Source organism: Aquarana catesbeiana, linkage group LG04, assembly GCF_042186555.1.
Source record: "Aquarana catesbeiana isolate 2022-GZ linkage group LG04, ASM4218655v1, whole genome shotgun sequence".
NCBI lineage: Eukaryota > Metazoa > Chordata > Amphibia > Anura > Ranidae > Aquarana > Aquarana catesbeiana.
The window spans coordinates 240,788,498-240,811,939 of NC_133327.1; the positions used below are offsets into that span (position 1 = coordinate 240,788,498).

Consider the following 23,442-nt stretch of genomic DNA (forward strand, 5'->3'; position numbering starts at 1 on the left):
TGTATGTCTTCCTGGTCTTTCAACATGGAAAGCCAGAAGGGGTGTAGGCGCCAGGTGTGGGGTCCTGCGTTTTGGGCCAATTTGAGGGTTGCCCAACATGGGGCATGGTCAGACAGGGATCTAGTGTTGTAACCTGATTCTATTAAGCGGGGAAGTAGTGTGTCAGAGATTAGGATTAGGTCTATTCGAGACATGGAGGAGTGGGTTGCCGAAAAGCACGAATATGTCTGATCATGGGGATGTTTGTAACGCCATGCGTCGGTTAATGAGAATTCTTTTAGCGTGCGTCCTAGTCTAGTGGTGTCAGGGGGGTGGGCATTTTGGCTTGGTTGTATTCTGTCCAACTGGGGGTTCAAAACCATGTTGAAATCTCCCAACCAGATTGCTGGTATATTGGGGTGCTGTGTCATATAAAGTAGGCCTTCTGTAATTAGATTGGATTTGTATGGCGGGGGTATGTAGAATGCCATAATCAGGTATTGCAAGCCACATAATGTGCAGTGTATGAAGATAAAGCTACCTTGGGGGTCTGTACGCACCGAGACAATTGCAAAAGGGGTAGTTTTAGCAATGAGAACTGAGACCCCCCGAGAGTATGGAGAGTGGGTGGCATGGAACGCCCATCCTATCCAGGGCCGCTTCAGCGCAAGCTGGAGTTGTCCTGTAACGTGCGTCTCAACCAGCACTGTAATATCTGCACGGTATGTTTTGAGGCAGGTAAAGATTGCCGTGCGTTTTAATTTGTCTCTGATCCCTCGAACATTCCAAGTGAGGAATTTTAAGTTAACCATTCTCGTGGTAGAGCAAATTTTGTGTAGAGAGTATAAATAAGGTGTCTATCTGGGACCCATGCCAGCCCCTCCCATGGCATTGCAATTGTATCTCCGCTACTTCCTTTCCCAAGGTGGCATGTACATATATTCATTTCAATGCATTGCAAATTATTATCATACATGTTCTTTACCTGAACATTAACCATAACATTTCCCCTTCCCACCCTCCCTACCCTCAGCCACCCAAACTTGGCTGGGGCATATATCCCAAAACTTGTGCTATGCAGCACATTGAACATGCCAACCATGGCAGTAGCCTATTGGGCAATGCCGGTGACGGGACGGCAGTATCCCAAGGGGGGGCGAACAAATACTGGGTAACAGTCCAGCGATGGAGCAAACGTATTAAGGGTTAGCAGTTAGAATGAGGAAGTCTCCCAAAACTACATCCGTATTCCGCTGCAGCTTTTAGCAAGTAAGGTTGGGCAGAGTCTATAGCAAGTACCGCATATGAATCGTGACTATAGACTGAGGACATTTCCCTGTGTTCCGGTTTGAAGCAGTTAGTAGCGTGGTAAGAGTTCAGAATAAAAAAGGGGGGGGGGAAAGAAAAAATAAAAATATATTAACAGAATAAGATAAGAAAGGAGACCTGGGCAAGTGACACAGGAGGAGCGCCTGTTCAGATCTGAGGTGGGTGACATGTAGGCAGTTTTAGGAGGATTTATGGACTGCGTGGGGTGAGTCCTTTACATTTTGTGCAGACTTGAAGGCACTTTGGTACTTCCACGAGACTGTCAGATAAGAAATAGGAACGGCTGCGGCCAAGTTCAGGGTAATGGCTTGCAGTTATCAGTGCTGCACAAGTAGCATAAAGCTTGGAATCACTGTGGGCTCATCTACGGGCGTATATTATGGCAGTCACGAAGGGTGGTGAGTAGGGGGAATTGTAAAGTGTCACTCACATATTGTTGTCGGTCCAGGCATGTTTTAGGCAGGTCGGTTCTTTTGTGCGTCTTGTTGGTCCAGCCACGTGGAGGCCAGAGTTGGATCTTCGAAGAAGTGTACCCGATCTTCACCGACAATGCGAAGGCGTGCTGGGAACAGCATTGCATATTTGATGTGGTGTGTTCTCAGACGACGTTTGACTTCAGAGAATCGCGCCCTTTGCCGCTGGACCTCCGCCGAGAAGTCTGGGAACGCTGAAATGGATCCGGACTGGAATGGAATGTTTCCCTTCAGCCTAGCCAGGCGTAGAACCGCGTCTCGGTCCCTGAAGTTTAACAATTTTGCAATGAAAGTTCGCGGGGGCGCCCCCTCAGGCGGGCGGCGAGCCGGCATGCGGTGAGCGCGCTCCACCACAAACGTTGCCGAGAAGGCCTCTCTGCCATATGTGGCAATCAAAAGTTTCTCAAGAAAGGTGGCTGGGTCTGTGCCCTCAGAGCCCTCCGGTAGTCCAATAAACCGGAGGTTGGACCTGCGGGTCCGGTTCTCCACATCATCTTGCTTTTGTGCCAGTTGCTGCAGCTGACGTTGCAGGTCTTCTTGTGAATGCTGCATGGGGTATAGTGTGTCCTCCGCCCGCCCAAGCCTGGTCTCAGCTTCAGTGATCCGTTCCCTGAGTTTGGTCATGTCATGCCTAATAAGTGAAATGTCCACTTTCACCTCCTCTATTTTTGATGTCAGGGTGGATTGGCATAGGGATATTGCTTCTAGTACCTTAGTGGTGCCGTCCGGCTCTTGATCTGCAGGGGGAGCCGCGTGTAGTGCTGGCGCGGTGCCATCTTGTCCCTCAGAGTCCCGCTCCGTCCTCCGATACCGCTCCAGCGATGAAGAGGCAGCGACATTCCGTTTCGGCGGGGACATAGTGTATCCGGGTTAGTGTGCCAGGTCCCGAGGATTCCGGTAATCGGTTGCAGTGGTTCTAAGGCAAAGGATGTGGATAGTAGGATCTGCTGCGAGCGGAGCTTCAGTCACGCACGTCTGCTCACATCGCTGTCCAGGCCTCGCCAGATATACTTTATCTGCATTTTTTTAATTATTTTGAAGAAACTCTGAGGAATCGCGATAGGTAACATCTGGAAAGTATACATTAATTTCGGTAATATCACCATTTTAAACAAATTTATTCTTCCAATCCAGGATGTTGGTTGTAAACTTATCTTCTTTATTTCTGCCTTGATCTCATTTATTAATGGGACATAATTTGCCAAGTATATTTTCTCATACGTCGATGTTATTTTGATTCCCAAGTATGATAATTTGCCTTTTACCCACGTGAATGGGAATTCTCTTTGAAGAGCAAGGGCTTCATTTTTTCCCAGTCCGATATTTAATATTTCTGTTTTTTTGGATTTATTTTAAAATTTGAGAGTTCTCCGTACTTCTTTGATTATATTTGGCAGAGTCACCTTTGGGTTAGTTACGTACATTAAGATGTTGTCGGCGTATGCTGCAACTTTATATTCTTTTCCCCTACTCTCGCCCCCCCATCTCCTGATTATTTTGCAGGGTCGCCAGGAAGGGTTCCAATGAGAGGACATATAGGAGTGGCGAGAGCGGGCAGCCTTGGCGTGTTCCATTAAACATCTCGAACACTGGTGACAGTCTCCCGTTAACCCTTACCGTTGATGTAGATTTTTGATCCACTTCATGATTTTTGGACCCAATCCCAGATGCAGCAACGTGTCCATCATGAATTCCCAGTCTACCCTGTCAAATGCTTTTTCTGCATCAACTGACAGAAGCAGTACTGGGGATCCACTGGTTTTCTTCTTTCTCAACATCAATAATGTTTTTATACTGTTGTCTCTTCCTTCTCTGCCCGGGACTAATCCAGTCTGATCCAGATCTATCCAAAATGTCATTAATTTTTTTAATCTACTGGCAAGGATTTTTTGCGTATATTTTTGTATCCGCGTTTAATAAGGCAATAGGCCTATAGCTAGAGCAGTTGGTTTTATCTTTACCCTCCTTAGGAATTATTGTTATATATGCTAAGAGTGATTCTTTTCTTACTTCTTCATCTTCTCCAATTTTATTCAGATATTCACAGAACCTTGGGGTCAGCTGTTCCTGGAATTTTTTGTAATATTTGGTCGGAAACCCGTCAGGCCCAGGGCTTTTTCCTGAGGGTGTATCTTTTAGGGACAATTTTATTTCGTCTTGCGTTATTTTTTTTTTCTAACTCTCTTAGTTGTTCAGGTTGGATTTTTGGTAGGTTAGCCTTTTTTAAATAAGTTTGAATCTTCTTCCTTCTTGATTCTTTTTGTAATTGTGGTTCTTGCTTTTTTATGGCATATAATGAACTGTAGTATTGCATAAAAGCTTGTGCAATATCTGTTGTCGTATGTTTTATTTCTCCCTTATCATTTTTTATCTTCTCAATAAAGTTTACGGTCTTCTTTTTTCTTAACGTATTTGCAAGATATTTGCCTGGTTTGTTTCCACTCTTAAATCTCTCTTGCAATACCCTGTTGTACTCCTTTCTTTCTTCTTGTTCCAGTAGTTCTTTTAGTTGTTCTCTTTTTAGAGTTAGATTCTGGTAGGTTTCTTTTTAAGCTTGCTTTTTATGTCTTTGTTCCAGATTATGGATTTCTTTTATGAGTCCTATCATGTTTTCCTTTCTTTCCTTTTTTTTTCCTGCCCAAATCAATATTAGTTTACCCCTAATGACAGATTTGTGTGCATCCCATAGAGTTGCTTTTGACAGATCTGGGGTATCGTTCTCCAGAAAGTATTTTTCGATCTCTTCTATTATAGTTTTTTCAATTTCGCTGTCATTTAATAAATCTTCGTTAATTCTCCATGTACCTCGACCCGAAGATTACCCTTTTATTTTCATCTTCAACATTGCTGGGGAGTGGTCAGATACCGTTGTTACTCCTATTGTTGTTTCTGTTACTTCCTCCAGACTTCTATTGGCCACCAATATATAGTCCAGTCTAGAGTACATTCCGTGTACTGTAGAATAATATGTGTAATCTTTTGTGCTCCGATGGTGGGCATGCCATGCGTCAACTAATTTGTATTCAAATAGTTTCTATTTGAGCTTCCTTAGTTGTGATGTTTCTCTGTCCGGCGCAACTGACGTGCTGTCTAGTTGTTGTATGTTTAATCACTTAGTAAATTCACTGCCGCACCCAATCAGAGATGGAGGAGAATTAAACCCATTGGAAAAACTCTGTGCAATACAACCGCCACTGAAAAACGGAATTTCAAAAATCTATGGAATACTGACAGATTAAGAAGGACTAGGAAGACCTTCCTATATAGAAAAGTGGGAAAAAGAACTGGATATTAAATTTGAAGATCAGCAAGTTGAGAGGATGATAGGAGCAGGATACAACCACGTCTGGGGTATGAATACTATTGAGATGAATTATAAATTTTTGGCAAGGTGGTACCTAACCCCAGAGAGAATCTAGAAATATCAATTGGATGGATCACCATGGTGTTGGAGAAATTGCAAACAAAGAGCCACGATGGCACATATATGGTGGGAATGTCTGAAAATAAAAGAATACTGGCTGGAAATTGTAGACCAAATAAAGGAGATAACAGGTGAGAAGACAGACAACAACATGCTGACTTGTTTATTCCACGACTCCAAAACTCCAAGGAAACAGTATATGAAAACAGTAATCCCAAACCTCTTGAATGCTGCAAAGGGATTGATCCCAAAAAAATGGTTAAACAGTGAAGTACCAGATATAAGAGACTGGTTTAAACAAATAGATTATTACAGTAAAATGGAATTCTCAAGCAGCAGGGACAAAAATCAAATAGAAAAATATAACAGTATTTGGGGTGTGTGGGAAAAATATAACACCTCGGACAAATATTGGCGGAAAATGTTGGAAGGCACAGGGCTATGTGGTAGGAAGACTAGGACAAGAATAAAACAAACCAGATGGGGGTGTAGGAGGTGGGAGTCAGAGGAAGGAGGGAGGGGTAATTTAGGTAGGGGAAAGGGGGGGGTTTAAATTGCAGTTTTTGTACGAAGTAAATACATTTTCTAAATAATTTCCTAAAATTATGAAAAAATGCCACAATGATGTGAAAATGGGAAGGGATAAAATTTGAACTGCAAAGTTGAAATAACCCTCTCAAAAGAGCTCACTGAAGTGGTAAAGAAAAAAAAAGAAAGGTAGTTCTACAAAGTATTGCCTCGGGAGGGCTGAATACAAATGCATGCCACACTTTTCACATATTTATTTGTAAAAAATGTTAAAAACCATTTATCATTTTCGTTCTACTTCACAATTATATGCCACTTTGTGTTAGTCTATCACATAAAATCCCAATAAAATACATTTACGTTTTTGGTTGTAACATGACAAAATGTGGAAAATTTCAAGGGGTATGAATACCTTTTCAAGGCACTGTACCTACTGTATCCCACAATCACCCCACTGTAGGCGGTACAAGATGTTGCCCACAAGCAAAATAAACTGGAGCATTTCCCTTCCGTGCCCTCTAGTGGCAGTAATGCAGATTTCTCTTGTTTGAGAACTTCATTGCGCAGTACAATGTCACTTCAATTGAATTCCAGGATTTGCTTGTCTTCAGCCGAGAGAGCTTGCAATAATTTAAGACTTTAAATAAAGTCTCTGAAATCTTTAATTAAGGTCTTCATGTTATATAGTTTGAATTTCATGTCTTTGATATTTTATTTATCATCGTAAAAGAACATATTCCATATTTTAGTTTTTCTGGGAAAAAGACAAAAAACAGCTTTGGAAAAAAATGGAGAAATATAGTGTTTTCCCAATTTTTTTTTTTTTTCAATACCTTCCCATCTCTAGGCAGCGTGGTGCGATGGCAGTGAACACACAGAGATCAATTGCAGAAACAGAACTGTATTAAAGTTAAAGGGGTTGTAAAGGCAGAAGGTTTTTTATCTTACTGCATTTTATGCAGTAAGATAAAAAAGCCTTCTGTGTGGAGCAGCCCCCCTCAGCCTCCCTAACACTTACCTGAGGTCCCTCTCTGTCCAGCGATGTCCACGAGTGTCTCAGCCATCCGAGATTCTCCTTCTTGATTTCCTGAGACACAGCAGTGGCGCCATTGGCTTCTGCTGCTGTCAATCAAAGTCAGCTAGCCAATCGGGGAGAGAGGGGGCGGGGCGCCACATCTGAATGGACACAAGGAGCTGTGACTCAGCCCGAGTGACCACATAGCAAGCTGCTTACTGTGGGAGCACTGAACAGGAGGGAGGGGCCAGGAGAGCCAGCGAGGGACCCGAGAAGAGCAGGATCCAGACTGCTCTGTGCAAATCCAATGCAACAGAGCAGGTAAGTATAACATGTTTGTTATTTTTTTAGGAAAAAAAACAAGCCTTTACAATCACATTAAACTCCAACAAAGCACAATTACCCAAAGGGAAGACAACCAGACTGGGTGCACTACAGAATGTTGCAGCGAGGAGTTTAACAGTAGGTCTTAACCTGTCCCTACTCTGCCCACAAGCAAAATGCACGCCAAGCCTGAGAATCAAGGTCTTAAATAGACTCTGCCTGATCTAAGATGGCCACCAGAGTCAAATGGGGTGGGAGCATCCAATCTGATAGCTCCTCTAGTGACCCAGGAAACCATAGAGGAACCATGTTCCTCTTGACTTCCCCTCCAACTGAAATGGCACTTCGGCTGAACGCCACCTGCAGTGAAGAAAGTAGACTGCACCTGCCTACACGCTGCTGAGTCAGACCTTGAGGTCTGCAATCTGCAGGGAACATGGGCTTTGCTGAATAAATAGCTCTAGCTCTAATACTCAACAGGGGTGTGTTGGATCTCTAAAAAGAAATGACTACCACCAGTTATTGATTGAAGCTTTGTTTAAAGCTATGAAAAAGTTTCAGGTGGAAACTTTATCCAAAATGTTTATATAATTTGGGCTACCATGAGGAAAGGTTGAAACTTTTATCAAATTTTTATTGCTGTTTTTGTTCCTACTATGTAGATTTTTCTTCACTTTTTGTTTCAGTAGAGAAATCCCACCACTGAAAGCTGCCATCAAAAAAAGAGCTTAGGGTAAATCTAAAAGGAACACCTGTCCAAGCAGCGTCTGTCTTTGGGACAGGAAGTGAAGGGAAATCTCAGTAGGGGGCAGCAGTAACAACTCTACAGAAGGTAGAAGCATTGTTCTGCTGTTTTCAAACTGAACATTTTTCTCTGGATTTTAACATTAATTAATATGGGTTTTATAAAGGCAGTGTGCAAAGTTCAGTAACCATAACAACCAATAATCTTTATTTTTTCTGAGAGATAATTTGTACGTAATTCTAATTGTTTTTCAGAGGCAATGCTATAGACATTGCAAAGAGCATTAATAGGCACTTTAAAGGCCATAACGTCTTTCCATTGTCTTAGTATATAAGCCACATAACATTTTCAAAAATTGGCATAAAATGTTAAGTAAAAGTATAAAGTATTACCTTCAAAAGCAGCTGATACTTTGTAATTCTCTGGACTGGTTTCAAAAGATAGGCATCCAAAGAAAGTTTGTGATCCAATTTTCGTTGACATTCCTTTATAAAAATGAGATCAGGTCAAAATGTAATCATAAATTAGTCAGTAGATAGTGACCTCATTTTGCAGTTTACAAAATAAATGGCTAATTTTCTTTTATTCAAATACTTTAACACCCCTACTTTACACAACCAGTTTTAAGTGTAGAACTGTATACGTGTATATATAAAACAAAGTTGCTTTAAAAGAGAGAGTTTTTTTTTTTTTCCAAATCATACTTACCTAGGTGGATGCAGCATCGGTTCAACACTGAGAACCGAGTGATCGAACACCGCTGATCGCTCGGTTCTCAGGGCTCCCTGAGCAGAGAGCTTGTGACTGTCAGTCCCTGGCTCTCTACTCTGCCCCCTCAGTCACTGGAGTGCTGGGCTGTGGGGGCAGCAGCTGGCATAGGCTCTCAGAGGCTCGCTGAGAGGCTGAGTCGGGGGACGGTCCAGGCATTTGGGGGTGGATCCCGACTTCATTGTCACGATCTTGCCCGAGCCTTGATCGGCTCTGAGACGTCAGCCAACAGTGTGCTTCAGCCTGCTGTCTGCTGAAAATGGGTCACAGAAGTGCAGAACGAACTGCACTCCTTTGATCCATAGGAGAAGTGCAGCCAAATGAGCTTTGGCTGTACTTCTCCTTTAAAACATAGTTTTGAGTCTGTAAGAAACTAAGAAAGGTGTTTGTTTTTTCTGACAACATGTAATATCAATTTCCACAAAATGTGCAATTAATTTTAAAAAGTTTTAAACTGACTATGTGTGATAAGGGACTTCATGACTGGATATAAAATGAATATGTTACCTGGTTCGTCCTGACACCCATATAGTTTTTGGTATAGGTTAAACACAATATAACCAAAACTGTAAAACATTTGTTTAACTTTCCCCAAATTATTTCTGCAAGACTAGTAAATCTGTTTAAAAATAACCAAAAGTAAAAGTCAGGTACTCCCCCCAACGTTTACAAGCTTGAACTCTATTTCTACCACAAGGCCAAACTGCAGTCAGGATCTTCAACATTTATTTCATAAAATGAAACGTTGCCATGCAGAGAAACTAGTTGATTACCACTGCCTTCAAAATAACTGCTTATGATTTCTTCTCCTAATCAGAATTACTTAGTGACAGGCCAATCAGAAGCATTCAGAGGTGTATGGAGTTATGTCTGGCACCAGTCTCGTGTAGCACACAGGAGTTCCAGGCAAGCACAGGTCAACTTGGATCAAAGTGATTAAAGTGTATCTATACCCTTGACCTTTTTTCCTAAATGTTCTACTAACGTGGGAAAAGGTTAGAACCTTTGTCATGTTTTTATTTTGTAAGAGAGATAGAATTAAATAAAGTACAATAATGGTAAAACATAATGTGGTTGATTTACTAAATACAAAACAGGCTGTTCAATTTACAGGTAAATCTTTACTTTGTAATAGATTTTTACTTTAGATTAGTGAATGTGGAAAAAAAATCACTTTGCAAATCATGAGCACAGAAAAAAACCAGTATTTTCTCATTCATTAGCCTAAGGCAAAATACCTTTGTAAAGTAAACAGCTTATTTGCTTTCAGTAAATCAACCCACTAAATTTTTTAGCTGTCTAAAGAAAATTTTTCAAGATACAACTTATTTTTGCAATAACATTACATTTTAAAATGCATTTTATCACACTAAACGATTGTATCTTGAAGAGATTTGTTTGCATGCAATACCAAGGATTACAAATATTGCTGTGTGGAGTATATATAGGAGCATGTTGTAAAAACAGAGGCTCTTACGGGGTGTAGAAGAAACAACATAATTTGTATTTTAAGATGAAACAGAATTTGACTGGTGAAATATGTCATATTGCACAGATGTATACAAATGATAAAAGGGCCAACACATGAATGGTTTATCCCTTCTTTTTACAACCTGCACTTCTACTAGCTGTTGTAGTTTAAAGGAGAAGTCCAGCCTGAGCTTGTTTGGTTGGGCTTATCCTATGGGTCACAAGAGTGCAATTCGTATTGCACTCCCGTGACCCGTTTTCAGCAGAGAGTGGTCTGCAGTCCGCTCTCTGCTGACATCACAGGAATCAGTCCAGGCACATCGTCATCGTAACAACAATAAAGTCGGGATCCGCCAGGTGCCTGGACTGATACCCATCACAGGCTCTCAGCAAGCCGCTGAGAGCCTGACACGGCCGCTCCGCCCCTCCACAGCTCAGCGCTCCAGTGGGCATACTTCTCTTTTAACTATATTAAGACGCACTGTTTCTTGTTTGGAATGGACCAGGAGCCTATGTTTAATATTTAATTTGCATTCATTTAATGGCAGAATTGCTATTTAAATGAATTTCAATTTATCAGTGTCATTGCTATAGGGGTGCAGACCGTACCTGGGTGACACCCGCTGAAGGGATGACACGGTGCCGGTCTGTGGCCTACTGGGAGCCCCCCCCAGATGACAGGCTGCAACCACCACACCCACCACTTTCCAGCTGACAAGCTGCAAACCCCTCAACCCCCCCAGGTGATAAGCTGCAGCCCCCCTGCGTGATAGGCTGAAACCACCAAACAAATAACCACCAACCCCCTTGTGTGCAACCACCAACCCCCCCTTCCCCAGTTCATGGTGGGGTTAACTTCCGAGTGGCTGGAAGTTGGGGACATCTGTGCTACTGCCTGTCCTGCTGTCACTCTGCAGTGGCAGGACAAAGCACTGTGGCAGGCTAACCCGGGGGGGTGTGACACCGTGTTTTACCACAGCAGGTGATACCAAATCTAGTGACGCCACGGATTAAGATTATGTTTCATTAGTATTGTACTTGGAACTGATATCCTTATTTAGTGCTATCTATCCTACAGTCTGTTTTTTATCATTTCCTAGCACAGTTCAGTTGATACATAATTTACAAGAACAATAAATAGAAGAGTTCCTTTTACTGCTATCACCTACATTTCTATTGCTGTCTGTATCCCCAATTAGGAGATTTAATATATACAAAAGTGGAAGTGGGGCTGTATTTAGACAGTACACTTAAAGGCACCTTTAACCTCTCAATAATAACCCCCTACCGAAATCCAATAACACAGTCCTAATTTTACTTTATTGACCTTGCATAATCCTACAGTGTATACCTTGACCTTTGGTCCATCTGCTAGACTTACTATTCAAATGATTAATAGTTAGTTGATAGTTGATAATTAGTCAGATTTAACCAACAACCTGTTTTTCTGGCTTTACAACATCTGAGTTTAGGCCTAATGTGATAGCAAATAAATGTGACCTCGATTAAATTGGTATTGAAGAAAGGAACCAGAACTCATTACACAATTCTTCCCTTGCATTTCTAAAACTGCACATACAGTACATGGATAGGCTATGCTCACCAGTCTATAACAGATATACAGTAAGCATCCATAATGATGGCCACATCTGATTGATCTGTATGTTAGACACCCATGTCAAATTTTCAGGCCACATAAAGGACAATAGCAGCTGTTTTGTGAGAGCCACATATACCTACTGATGCAGTCCTCATATGGTCAATTTTTCCCATGCAAATATCCGAGCCACAAAATCTGGAATGACTCATGTTGTATATAAGTGGAATGTTGTATATAAGTGTATCTCTACTCTACAACAGCGTCAGCTTCTTTAATGACTTCTTTAATGTTATTTACTCTGCAAAATCCATGCTTTAATATTTTATAGCAGTTTAGAAAAGACTTCAGTTCACAGAAATGATTTAGGCAGTTTCTAACACCACAGATGGATAGCTTTGTAAATTGAACCTATTAAACTGGAAATATAGCCTATATATATATATATATATATATATATATTTTTTTCGTTTTGGGGAGGGAAGGAAGTGCTAGAACTTTTTGGTAATTGCTTTCTTTGTTCGTGCTAGCATAATATCCCATAATCTTCCCTATGGCACACAGAAAGTGATAAACATCTTACCAGAGATTCTAACCTTTCCCCACACTACTAAAACGTTGTTTTTTTACTGTCTGTGTCGCAGTTAGAGAGCTTACCCTTGTTCCCTGTCCTGGTCACCACAAAGGTAATGAGAGAAAATCTCCTTAATGAGGATAATAGCTAGGGTCTAGTCATTCTATGTTCTAAACAAAACTTAACTTTTAGTTAAGTAGCTGGAAGGGCTACTTAAGTGTAATTAGCTGATTTCATAAGCAGTGTCATAACAATAGCCATGGGAGCCCATGCAGCTGTTGTGGGGCCTCAAGGTGGGAGGGGGCCCCATTAGGGAGGCTGCTACAGTGGTATAGCATATTAAACCTAGAAAATCTGTGTGCAAATGTGAAGCAAACACAAATCTAGTACTGTATCACAAAGATTTGGAGAGGGTACTGCGGACACCAACTCTGTACCCCCCCGTGACATTTCCAGTCAAGGATTGCTGACCTTGGACATACAGGAGTTTTCAGGATTGTCATTGTTGCGAGTCACAGAATCCCTTTTGTAAGTATTGCAGTGAGGTGAGTAAGCTGTCTAAGTAGATTTTTTGCCCTCAGTGATTCTAGTCATCATAGCCAGCAATGAAATTAACCTATATGCCTAACACAGTCCTCCTCAGGCTGTAAATAATCCCAGAGAGTCTCCCCAGATAAAAAATGATAATACACATAAGGCTTTTGCAAAAGCTAGAGACATATGTATTATGATTATAGAGTAATTGTATGCAGGAGCACTAACAAATACTGTATATACAGTGAGAGGAAAAAAGTATTTGATCCCCTGCTGATTTTGTACATTTGCCCACCGACAAAGAAATGATCAGTCTATAATTTTAATGGTAGGTTTATTTTAACAGGGAGAGACAGAATAACAACAAAAATATCCAGAAAAACGCATTTCAAAAAGGTTATAGATTGATTTGCATTTTAATGAGTGAAATAAGTATTTGATCCCTTTGCAAAACATGACTTAGTACTTGCTGGCAAAACCCTTGTTGGCAATCACAGAGGTCAGACGTTTCTTGAATTTGGCCACCAGGTTTGCACACATCTCATAGGGCGTACACACGGTCGGACTTTGTTCGGACATTCCGACAACAAAATCCTAGGATTTTTTCCGACGGATGTTGGCTCAAACTTGTTTTGCCTACACACGGTCGCACAAAGTTGTCGGAATTTCCGATCGCCAACCACACAGTCACGTACACCACGTACGAGACTAGAAAAGGCTGGTTCAGAACCAAGCGCGGCACCCTTTGGGCTCCTTTTGCTAATCTCGTGTTAGTAAAAGTTTGGTGAGAGACGATTCCCGCTTTTTCAGACTCGTGGCTTTCAGATCGTTTTCTGCCGTTCAGTTTGTGCGTGTGGGTTTGTATCTGCTCTTCAGTGCGTGCAGTCAGTTCGTATCAGAGTTTTCTGTGTGATCTTGCCTGCTCGTTGCTGTCTTTCAGGTCGCTCTTCACAGGCCTTGCTGTTCTTCAGTGCGTTCTGTTACTTCGTTCTGAGCAGCCGACCGTTTTCTAGCCATGTTTCGTATGCGTACTCCTCGTAGTGTTTGTGCTGTGCGGGGGCTTGGTGTTGGGGTCCTGACCTTGACACAAGTCCAGTCCATGAACAGGGTGGGGAGGAGTTCATGGACCAAGAATTGGTTGCTTCAGCGTGACCAGTTCTCTCATATGCCTTTGCTCCGTGAGAATAATCCTTATGATTTCAGGAACTTTCTCCGGATGACGGACCCCGTGTTTCACCGTTTGTTGGCTTCGCTGACCCCCTATATCAGCAGGCAGGATACCTGCATGAGGCAAGCCATCACTCCGGAGCAGAGGTTGGTCGCTACCCTGTGGTATTTGGCCACAGGGAGAAGTCTGCAGGACTTGAAGTTCTCGACAGGCATCTCCCCCCAGGCTCTGGGGATCATTATCCCAGAGACCTGTTCTGCCATCATACAGGTCCTGCAGAAGGAGTATATGAAGGTAAGATTTTTATCCTTTTATATCACATTTTATTGTCTTTAATGTTTGATAATATATTCTATTTCTTTCCTCATTCCCTAATTACCATGCTTGTAATATGCTGTGAATGTCCCCTTTGTCCTCATGCATGCTGGATTTTTATGTAATTATTATTTAAGGTCCTTCATACACATTTGCCCTTCAATAACCTCCCCAGCATGGTGTCTCCTGCCCTATATTCACCTCATGTAGTCACTTAACAATGTATTTTATCAGCTCCATAGTAGTGCTTTACCCCAAACACCCCCTAAAATGTTTGGTAATGTTATTTTTGATTTAAATTCAGGCAGAGTGCCAGAGGCTTTTTTTTTGTGGTGTCCCCAAATAATTTTTAGTAACCCTCCCTCCCCCAACTGCTAAGTCAGCTGATCCCAATTCTCTATCCTCAATCATCTATCTGCTGACTTTGCCAAACCCATACACACTATACCCATCTCTTTTGTGGTCAGATTTATGGATGAATTGCCCAAAGCATGTAGTGCAAGGGCCTGCCTGTATACTTTCCAATGGTACTGTTTAAAGTTTTTGTATCCTATTATTATCTTGATAGGTAATAGCAGAATGTCCAAATGTCCTCAAATGTGTACAGTGTGTATTTATATCTTTGTATTCAGACACTTCTTACCTGTCCAGTGGGCTGCCAATAGTGTAACTAAGGAGGGGCTGTTCAAAGTAATACCCATTATTTAGGCATTCATCTCTCAATGAAGTGAAGAGGGTTACCTGTCCAAGATTTCCACACACCCCCTATAATGTTAGAAATAGCCCATGAGAGGGGGGGGAGGGGGAATATGATAGGTGTACCTTATACTTTGGCCTTGTTAAATTCCCCTTAATAAATGCTATCTGGAGGTTGCCCCATAATGTTTGTGTCTAATCTGCTTGCCATGTTTCAGAGTAAAAATAGTAATGTTTATTGTTTTTTCCTCAACAGTTTCCTTCCACACCACAGGAATGGCAGACTGTGGCCTCCCACTTTGCCCAGCGGTGGGACTTTCCTAACTGCGGAGGGGCAATTGATGGGAAACACGTCCACATCGTCCCACCACCCAACTCGGGGTCGTACTATTATAATTACAAGGGGTTTAATAGTATAGTGATGTTGGCGGTGGTGTCGGCTAATTACGACTTCTTGTATGTGGACGTGGGGAAGAATGGCCGGATGTCCGATGGTGGAGTCATCGCCCAGACGGAGTTCTACAGGCGTCTCCAGAATGGCAGCTTGGACTTGCCAGCTCCAGAGGACAATGTGGAAGGACTCCCATTTGTGTTCGTTGCTGATGAAGCATTTGCGCTGGGGGACCACCTGATGCGGCCATTCCCAATGAGGACCCTCACCCCGGAACAGAGGGTTTTTAATTACCGGCTGGCCAGAGCCCGAAGAGTGGTGGAGAACACATTTGGAATCCTGGCCAGCCGGTTCCGCCTATTTCTGACACCTATCCATATGGCGGAGTATAAACTGAACCATATAATACTTGCGTGCTGTGTTCTCCATAACTTTTTACGGAAACATTCGGCCAACTATGCTGGCTCAGTTGGGCCTGAGGCTGGAATCCTACATCAAACCACACTGACGGCGCTTGAAAGTGGCCGTCCTGGCTTGCCCTCCCTGAGTGCCCGTGATGTCCAGTTACGCTACCTGGAGTTCTTTGCGGGTAGGGGGGCTATCAATATGCCAGACAATATGTGAAGCCTTTTTCAAATAAAAAAAAAATAAAAAAATGTTTGTGGACATTTACTGCTTGTGTTTGTTTGAGCTGACCCTGACAGAAATGTGTGGAGTCCAGAAAATGTTGTGATTGTGTAACCTTATACAAAGCACTGTTGGCTGTTATTTACTAAATGCAAAAACACATTTCACTACAAGTGCACTTGCAACTGCACTGAAACTGCACTTGTAGTGCAAAGTGGATTTCCCCCTAGGAAATAACCCCCATTTTCTCATAAAACAACAATTACATCACCCTAAAAGTGTTGTAGCGTTGAGACAATAATCCACACATTCTTGATTAACAATCTTTTTAATACCTGCACAATCACATGTGCATTTACCAAAGGTTTTGCTGACAAACCAACATGTTTGTTGTATAACAATTTTTGTGGTGGCATTATCCCAAATCAAAATGTCCATTTTATAGAAAACAGGCCTGTGTAAAACCAACAAGAAAGACACAAATCTTGATCTTACAAAGTTCACATTTGGTAGAACTTGAAGGCAATATCAGACATGAGTATTTAGGAACTGTGTTTGATATAGCGTTCAGATGGGGGGGAAGTCACCCCAGGAAAAGCCAAATTTGGAAGATGCACACAAATTGCCCAATGTCAACATGTGCTACCTGCCATCACGGGTGATCAAGGGATGTGTTTTGGGGGAGCAAGCCCTTCCTCAACACTACTTTATTATTGAGGAAGGGGTTGCACCCCCAAAACGCGTCCATTGATCTCCCGTGATGGCAGATAGCACATGTTGACACACTGTGTGCATCCTCCAAATTTGGCTTTGGGAAAAATCACAAAAACATTTAGCACATTGTAGCACACAAAAGAAGAAAGTGATTTGGAGGGGTTTTAAACTGGCCCCAAAACATCAATGATGTTTTTATATATATAATCACAAAAACATTTAGCACATTGTAGCACACAAAAGAAGAAAGTGATTTGGAGGGGTTTTAAACTCGCCCCAAAACATCAATGATGTTTTTATATTTTGGAATAACATCATTGATGTTTTGCTTGATGATTTCCAATTGTAAATTACACCCCATGATCTCCCCGATCAGGATCTGGGCACTTTCGGATGTGAAAGGATCTTCATCCACAACCTCACGATCACCTAAAAAGAGAGGAACCCCAAAATAAATTTGGTTTAAAAAAATGCCGCAATCCATCTCTTATCTGAGCCTGTGGTTGCAGACACTCACCTGTTGTGGTGACTAGTTCCACCACGTCTTCTTCCTCCTGCTCAGATTGTGTTGGGTGGATTTCCCCTTCTTCCAGGGGGGGGGGGGGGGGCTCTGGTCTCCTCAGATGAGGGGTGTCCTCCGAGTCTTTTCTCCCCTATGTCAAACAAAAGTGGTATAATTAGCACACAGATATTTAATGTCAGAACTATAAAGATGAAACATTGCTTGGAAGTGGTGTACAATTATCTATTTTAGCAGAGTTCCAAGATGTAATTTTTTTAATGCCCTTTGTCAACCTGCAATACTTTACCTGTTTAGTACAAGCTTCACCGATGGAGACCCCCCTATAGTATACACTGGAGCACCTGTGTGGCCCCCCCCTAATAAAAATGGTGTTCTTGTGTCTCACACTAGTGCTCCAGTGTCCAGATGTGAAAACAGCTGCTCAGTGTCCTCTCCTTACACAGAATCTAGTTTGCATTTCATTCTAGTAACAAAGCCATCTACACAACCCAATTCTTTGAAGACAAGTATAGGGCGTCAAAATGGTGGCCAAATGCATATGGGCTAAACAATGGTATTTTATATTTGGAACGAAAAATGTTTGATCCGAACGAATAATGTGCCCATGAACATGAAAGTTGCCATTTTAAACTGTACAATAGTTCCTAAAAGCACATGGAGCAGCACGAACGTAATAAACACAAAAAGAATAGGAACACAGCACAACTACTTACTTTTTTGCAGCACTCTCCGGATCTTTCTGTACTGCTCATGTTCTCGTAATTTCAGGTCCGACCACCGCTTCCTGAGCTGATCTTTCGATTGTCGTACCCCGAATTTCCGGTGCAGACTCCTGACCACTTTCGCCATGATCTTGGCCTTTCGGACATTGGGGTTGGGGTAAGGCCCATACTTTCCATCATAGTCGGCCTTCTTCAGGATGTCCACCATCTCCAACATCTCCCCAAAGGACATATTTGAGTCCTTAAATCTCCTTCTGGATGAGGACGTTTCAGGCTCCGGCCTTTCCTCCTCCTCCTCGTTGCTACAATTAGCACGCACCTGCTGTCTATCCACCATGTGCTCTTCCCCCACTGCGCCGAATGAAAAGGGGCGGGGAATAGACTAGAAAGAACGTCAGGGGCAGGCGGAGTTATACGCATGCGCAGTGTGTATAAAGCGTAACACACGTGCGTCTTACGTGCGATCTGTGAGCGGAGGAAGGAGCATCGGAGATGCCGATCGTGATAACGAAGGTAAGATCTAAACTTGCGCCTATACTGCTTCGAAATGGAAGCCTATATTGTAACAAGATTAGGGGAGTTTTGCCTGACATTAGGGTTTGTCTTGTGTTGTGTCTTGCAGAGAAAATGGATGGGTTCAACGACCACAATTTCCTGCCCCTATTCATAGACAAGTACAGGGAGCTGCCCTGTCTGTGGCAAGTGAGACACCCCCACTATAACCACAAACAGAAGAGGCAGGCAGCGCTGGAGAAACTGCTGGAGTTGGTGAAGCTGGAGGACCCCACAGCAACCATCCCTTATTTAAAAGCTAAAATTGGTGGCCTGAGGAGCACTTATCTTAGGGAGCGCAAGAAGGTCACAGATTCCCAGAGGTCCGGAGCTGCAGCAGATGACGTTTATGTCCCCAGGCTGTGGTACTATGAGAGACTGTGATTTCTGTCAGACCACACTGAAGTCAGGGAATCCCTCTCTACTCTTCCTTCCACGCTTCCTTCCACCCCAGCCGAGGCTTCCGATGTCCAACCTGGGCCTTCCAGCCAGGAAGAAGTGGAGGAGCCCAGCTGGAGCCAGGTATAGCATTCTTCTACAGATTTCAGGACAATAAATAAATGATGTTTACTTGATGTTATTATTGATCACTAATTGATGATTGAAAAAAGTGTTTTACATATCAATACACAGTAGTGGGCACCCAAAATTGGGACAAAAATGAAAAATGCTGGGCTCAGAAGGATAGTCTGTTATATTTGTTAACATTCAATTTGCAGCAGTCAGGAGGTGAAAATTGTGTGTGATTGATGAAAACAATACTAAAACTATGTCCCTTTTTCATACACAGGAAGACCTCAGCCAGGAGGAGGTTGTGGAATGTGGCAGTCAGGAGGAGGCGGGGATTAGTGGCAGCCAGGAGGAGGCGGGGATTAGTGGCAGCCAGGAGGAGGCGGGGCTAAGTGGCAGCCAAGAGAAGCCTGGGACCAGTCGCAGCCTGACTGAGTCTCAGGTCCCTCCCCTCCGTCTTCCATACAAAAGGGCCAGGAAGGCCACTTCGAGTCCCGTGCAGGATTCAGCGCTCAGGCTGATCCAGGAGGCTTCTGCGTCCCTACGAGCCTTCCCCAGTCCTGAAGAGGCCTTTGCCTGCATGGCTGCCACCAAATTGCAGGGCATGCAGGAGGGTCAACGCAAGCTCTCTGAGGACCTGATTTATAAAGTCCTACGTAAGGGGTTGAGTGGGGAACTAACACCCAAGACGGATGTCATTGAGATCGACGATCCTCCTCCTCCTCCTGCTGCCACAACTCCACCACCACAGCCACAGCGTGGAAAGAAGACCAAAGAGTGATGACCCTGGGTTCAGTCTGGTCTGACAGAAGATGCAGTCTCTCGTATGACCACAGCCTGGGGACACAGATGTCATCTGCTGCTGTTCATGATCTCTGGGACTTCTGGACCACACTGCCCTCCCTTAGATAAGGACTCCTCAGGCCACCAATTTTGCTTTTAAATAGTTGATGTGTGCCCTGGGGGTCCAAGGCTTCACCCACTTCTGCAGTTTCTTCAGCTTTGCATCCTTCTTTGTTTAGTTGTGAGCCTTAATAAATTTTTTTAGGTAAATTATACTCTCCTGTGTGTGTTTTCATCCAAAAAGGACAGTTTGTTGGTGAGTATTCAGGTACATTTCTAAAGTACAATGTGAAATTAACAAGGGACAACAACACCAAACAATCTCCTACAGATTAAATATAACAACATATCAATGGTGTTGTGGGAACTTGTCACAAAAAACACACACAAACATTTTCGGGAGTACAAATCAAAATCGCAAAAAAAAAAAAAAAATAGAAACACAAAAAAAGAATCTACATTAAAGCCAAAAAAAAAAAATATACAAAAATATGTTGTCAGATGTGAGAAATCAAAATATATTGAGGGAATCCCGATAAATAGTAACGAAAGAAGTTTGTGAGAAGTGTGTGTGAATATGAGCAGCAAAACTACTTAATTCTTGTCACATTATAAAGAAGAAGAGAGTGCGCTGTATTAAACCATTTTGAACATTGCAGCGTGACGAAAGTGCTGTATCCATTGCGAACGCTAAGTTTACCAGAACGAGCTGTCCCGTCTCGGAATTTCTTCTGAGCATGCGTGGCACTTTGTGCGTCGGAACAGGCCACACCCGGTCGGAATCAACGCGATCGGATTTTGTTGTCGGAAAATTTTATCTCCTGCTGTCCAACTTTGTGTGTCGGAAAATCCGCTGGAAAATGTCCGATGGAGCCCACACACGGTCGGAATTTCCGACAACACGCTCCGATCGGACATTTTCCATCGGAAAATCCGACCGTGTGTACGGGGCATCAAGAATGATTTTGTCCCACTCCTCTTTACAGATCCTCTCCAAGTCATTAAAGGAATAGTTCACCTTTACCACAAAACTGCCTATGCAGATAAGGGGCATCTATAGATAAAAACAAACTATGTAGCTCTGACTACAGTTGAATAAAGCCCTTGCTATAGGAGTAGGCCATTTACATACCTTATGAAGCCTGATTAGAATACTCCCAGAACGTTGCTAAGTACTCCCTGGACATTGCTAAGTGAGGCCCAGTCATTACTGCTCACCTCCACCATCACAGAAGTGAGCTCCCAAATGCTGAGCTTAGAGATACTACATCAGGGGAGAAAAAGAGCATGTGAGGGGGTTTGAATCAGAGAAAGAGCTCACTCCTGTGATAGTGGAGGTGAGCATTGGTGATTAGACCTTGCTTAGCAACGTCCTGGGAGTACTAAGCAATGTCCTGGGATTATTCCAGTCAGGCTTCATATGGTATGTATCCTATAGCAAAGATATTATTCATCTTTAGTCAGAGCTGCACAGTTTGTTTTAATCTATAAACATTGCTTACCTGCATAGGTGGGTTTTTTGTAAAGGTGAACTATCCTTTTAAGGTTTCGAGGCTGACGTTTGGTAACTCGAACCTTTAGCTCCCTCCACATATGTTTTATGGGATTAAGGTCTGAAGAATGGCTAGGCCACTCCCGGACCTTCATGTGCTTCTTCTTGAGCCACTCCTTTATTGCCTTGGATGTGTGTTTTGGGTCATTGTCATGCTGGAATACAAATTCACGACGCATGTTCTGGCTGAGGGAAGGAGGTTCTCACCCAAGATTTGACAGTACATGGCCCTGTCCATTGTCCCTTTGATGCGGTGAAGTTGTCCTGTCCCATTAGCAGAAAAACACCCCAAAGCCTAGTGTTTCCACCTCCATGTTTGACAGTGGGGATGGTGTTCTTGGGGTCAAAGGGAGCATTCCTCCTCCTAAAAACACAGTGAGTTGAGTTGATGCCAAAGAGCTTAATTTTGGTCTCATCTGACCACAACAAATTCACCTAGTTCTCCTCTGAATCATTCAGATGTTCATTAGCAAACTTCAGATGGGCCTGTACATGTGCTTTCTTGAGCAGGGGGACCTTGCGGGCGCTGCAGGATTTCAGTCCTTCACAGCATAGTGTGCTACCAATTGCATTTTTGGTGACTATGGTCCCAGCTGCCTTAAGATCATTGACAAGATTCTCCCGTGTAGTTCTGGGCTGATTTCTTCCATTTGTGAATAATCTCACCAACTGTTACCCTCTCACCAAGCTGCTTGGCGATGGTCTTGTAGCCCACTCCAGCCTTGTGTTGGTCTACAATCTTGTCCCTGACATCCTTGGACAGCTCTTTGGTCTTGGCCATGGTGGAGAGATTGGAATCTGCTTAATTGATTGCTTCTGTGGACAGGTGTCTTTTATACAGGTAACAAGCTGAGATTAGAAGCACTCCCTTTAAGAGAGTGCTCCTAATCTCAGCTTGTTACCTGTATAGAAGACACCTGGGAGCCAGAAATCTTGCTGATTGATAGGGGATCAAATACTGATTTCACTCATTAAAATGCAAATCAATTTATAACTTTTTTGAAATGTGTTTTTCTGGATATTGTTGTTATTTTGTCTCTCACTGTTAAAATAAACCTACTGTTAAAATTATAGATCGATCATTTCTTTGTCAGCGGGCATACTTCATGTAAGACTGATGGCAGTATTGTCAAAGCCGACACTGCCAGAGGCCATGTGGGTCCACCTTAAAGTTTCCAAAGGGGCCCCATGACCTGTAGTTACTCCTCTGATCCTAAGCCAGATAATAATTTTAAAGCCTCATCTGACTGTAGGTCAGTTAGGGCCATGCTTTATTTGTTTTCTACATTATTATTAGATTATTTCTGCTAGTGTATTTTTGTTTTTGGCACATATTGTCACGTCAACACCAAAGGCCTCTGTCATAAATCATTTCTGCTATATGGGTCAGGCATTGTTAGCGCATAAAGTGCTCACTTAAAGTGGAACTTTGGTCAGAAAATTCAAAAGTCCTGCTAGATCTCTTCAAATTGACCCCTTTTGCATGTCTAGTTATGAAAAATGTTAAAAATAAGTGCTTATACTGTTTAAAATAAAGTAATACATTGTCTCACCCAGCTCTGCACATGCTCAGATGCGCTCTATTTTTAGGCACTGTTACAATCTGCTGACAGCCTAAAGATTTACTGCTGCTTAGGGGCTCTGGACTACAGCAAAATGGCAGCCTTCAGCAAGAAGGAACAGTAGCAATGCTGAAGGCAACTTACAGCGCATACTAATTTAATCAGCATAATTATTAATGTGGAATGTATGTTCCTTGCTAAAAATATAATTGTTATCAAGTTGTTTTGAGTAAAGTTCCCCTTTAACTAAATGATTACATTGTTCAATTCAAATTAATTTAAATTGCATATATATTTCAAAGCAAAATGTATTTTCTACATGATTGCCACTTACCTGAAAAAAAATGCTTTCAGCGCACTGCCTCCAAAGGGCTTCTGATCTTGGTTTATTTTGGCAGTACTTTTCATAAATTTGAAGGTCTTCCTTCTACATGAAGAAAGATGTGTTACACATTAATACCATTTAGATATCTTAGTATTATATGAAGCATGATATCACATAAATAT

The 23,442-nt window shown here is 42.5% G+C and overlaps 1 protein-coding gene across 3 annotated transcripts in view; it reads right to left on the reverse strand.

The window, feature by feature from the left end:
- MCF2L2 (MCF.2 cell line derived transforming sequence-like 2) overlaps nucleotides 1-23,442 on the reverse strand; it is a 527,578-nt gene that overhangs the window by 118,204 nt on the left and 385,932 nt on the right. For all 3 annotated transcript variants that reach the window (XM_073626295.1, XM_073626294.1, XM_073626296.1), the window contains exons 19-20: nucleotides 23,270-23,362; nucleotides 8,210-8,302 (exon numbers count right to left, since the gene is read on the reverse strand). In XM_073626295.1, the coding sequence (XP_073482396.1) occupies nucleotides 8,210-8,302; nucleotides 23,270-23,362 (186 nt within the window). The remainder of the gene's footprint in view (nucleotides 1-8,209; nucleotides 8,303-23,269; nucleotides 23,363-23,442) is intronic.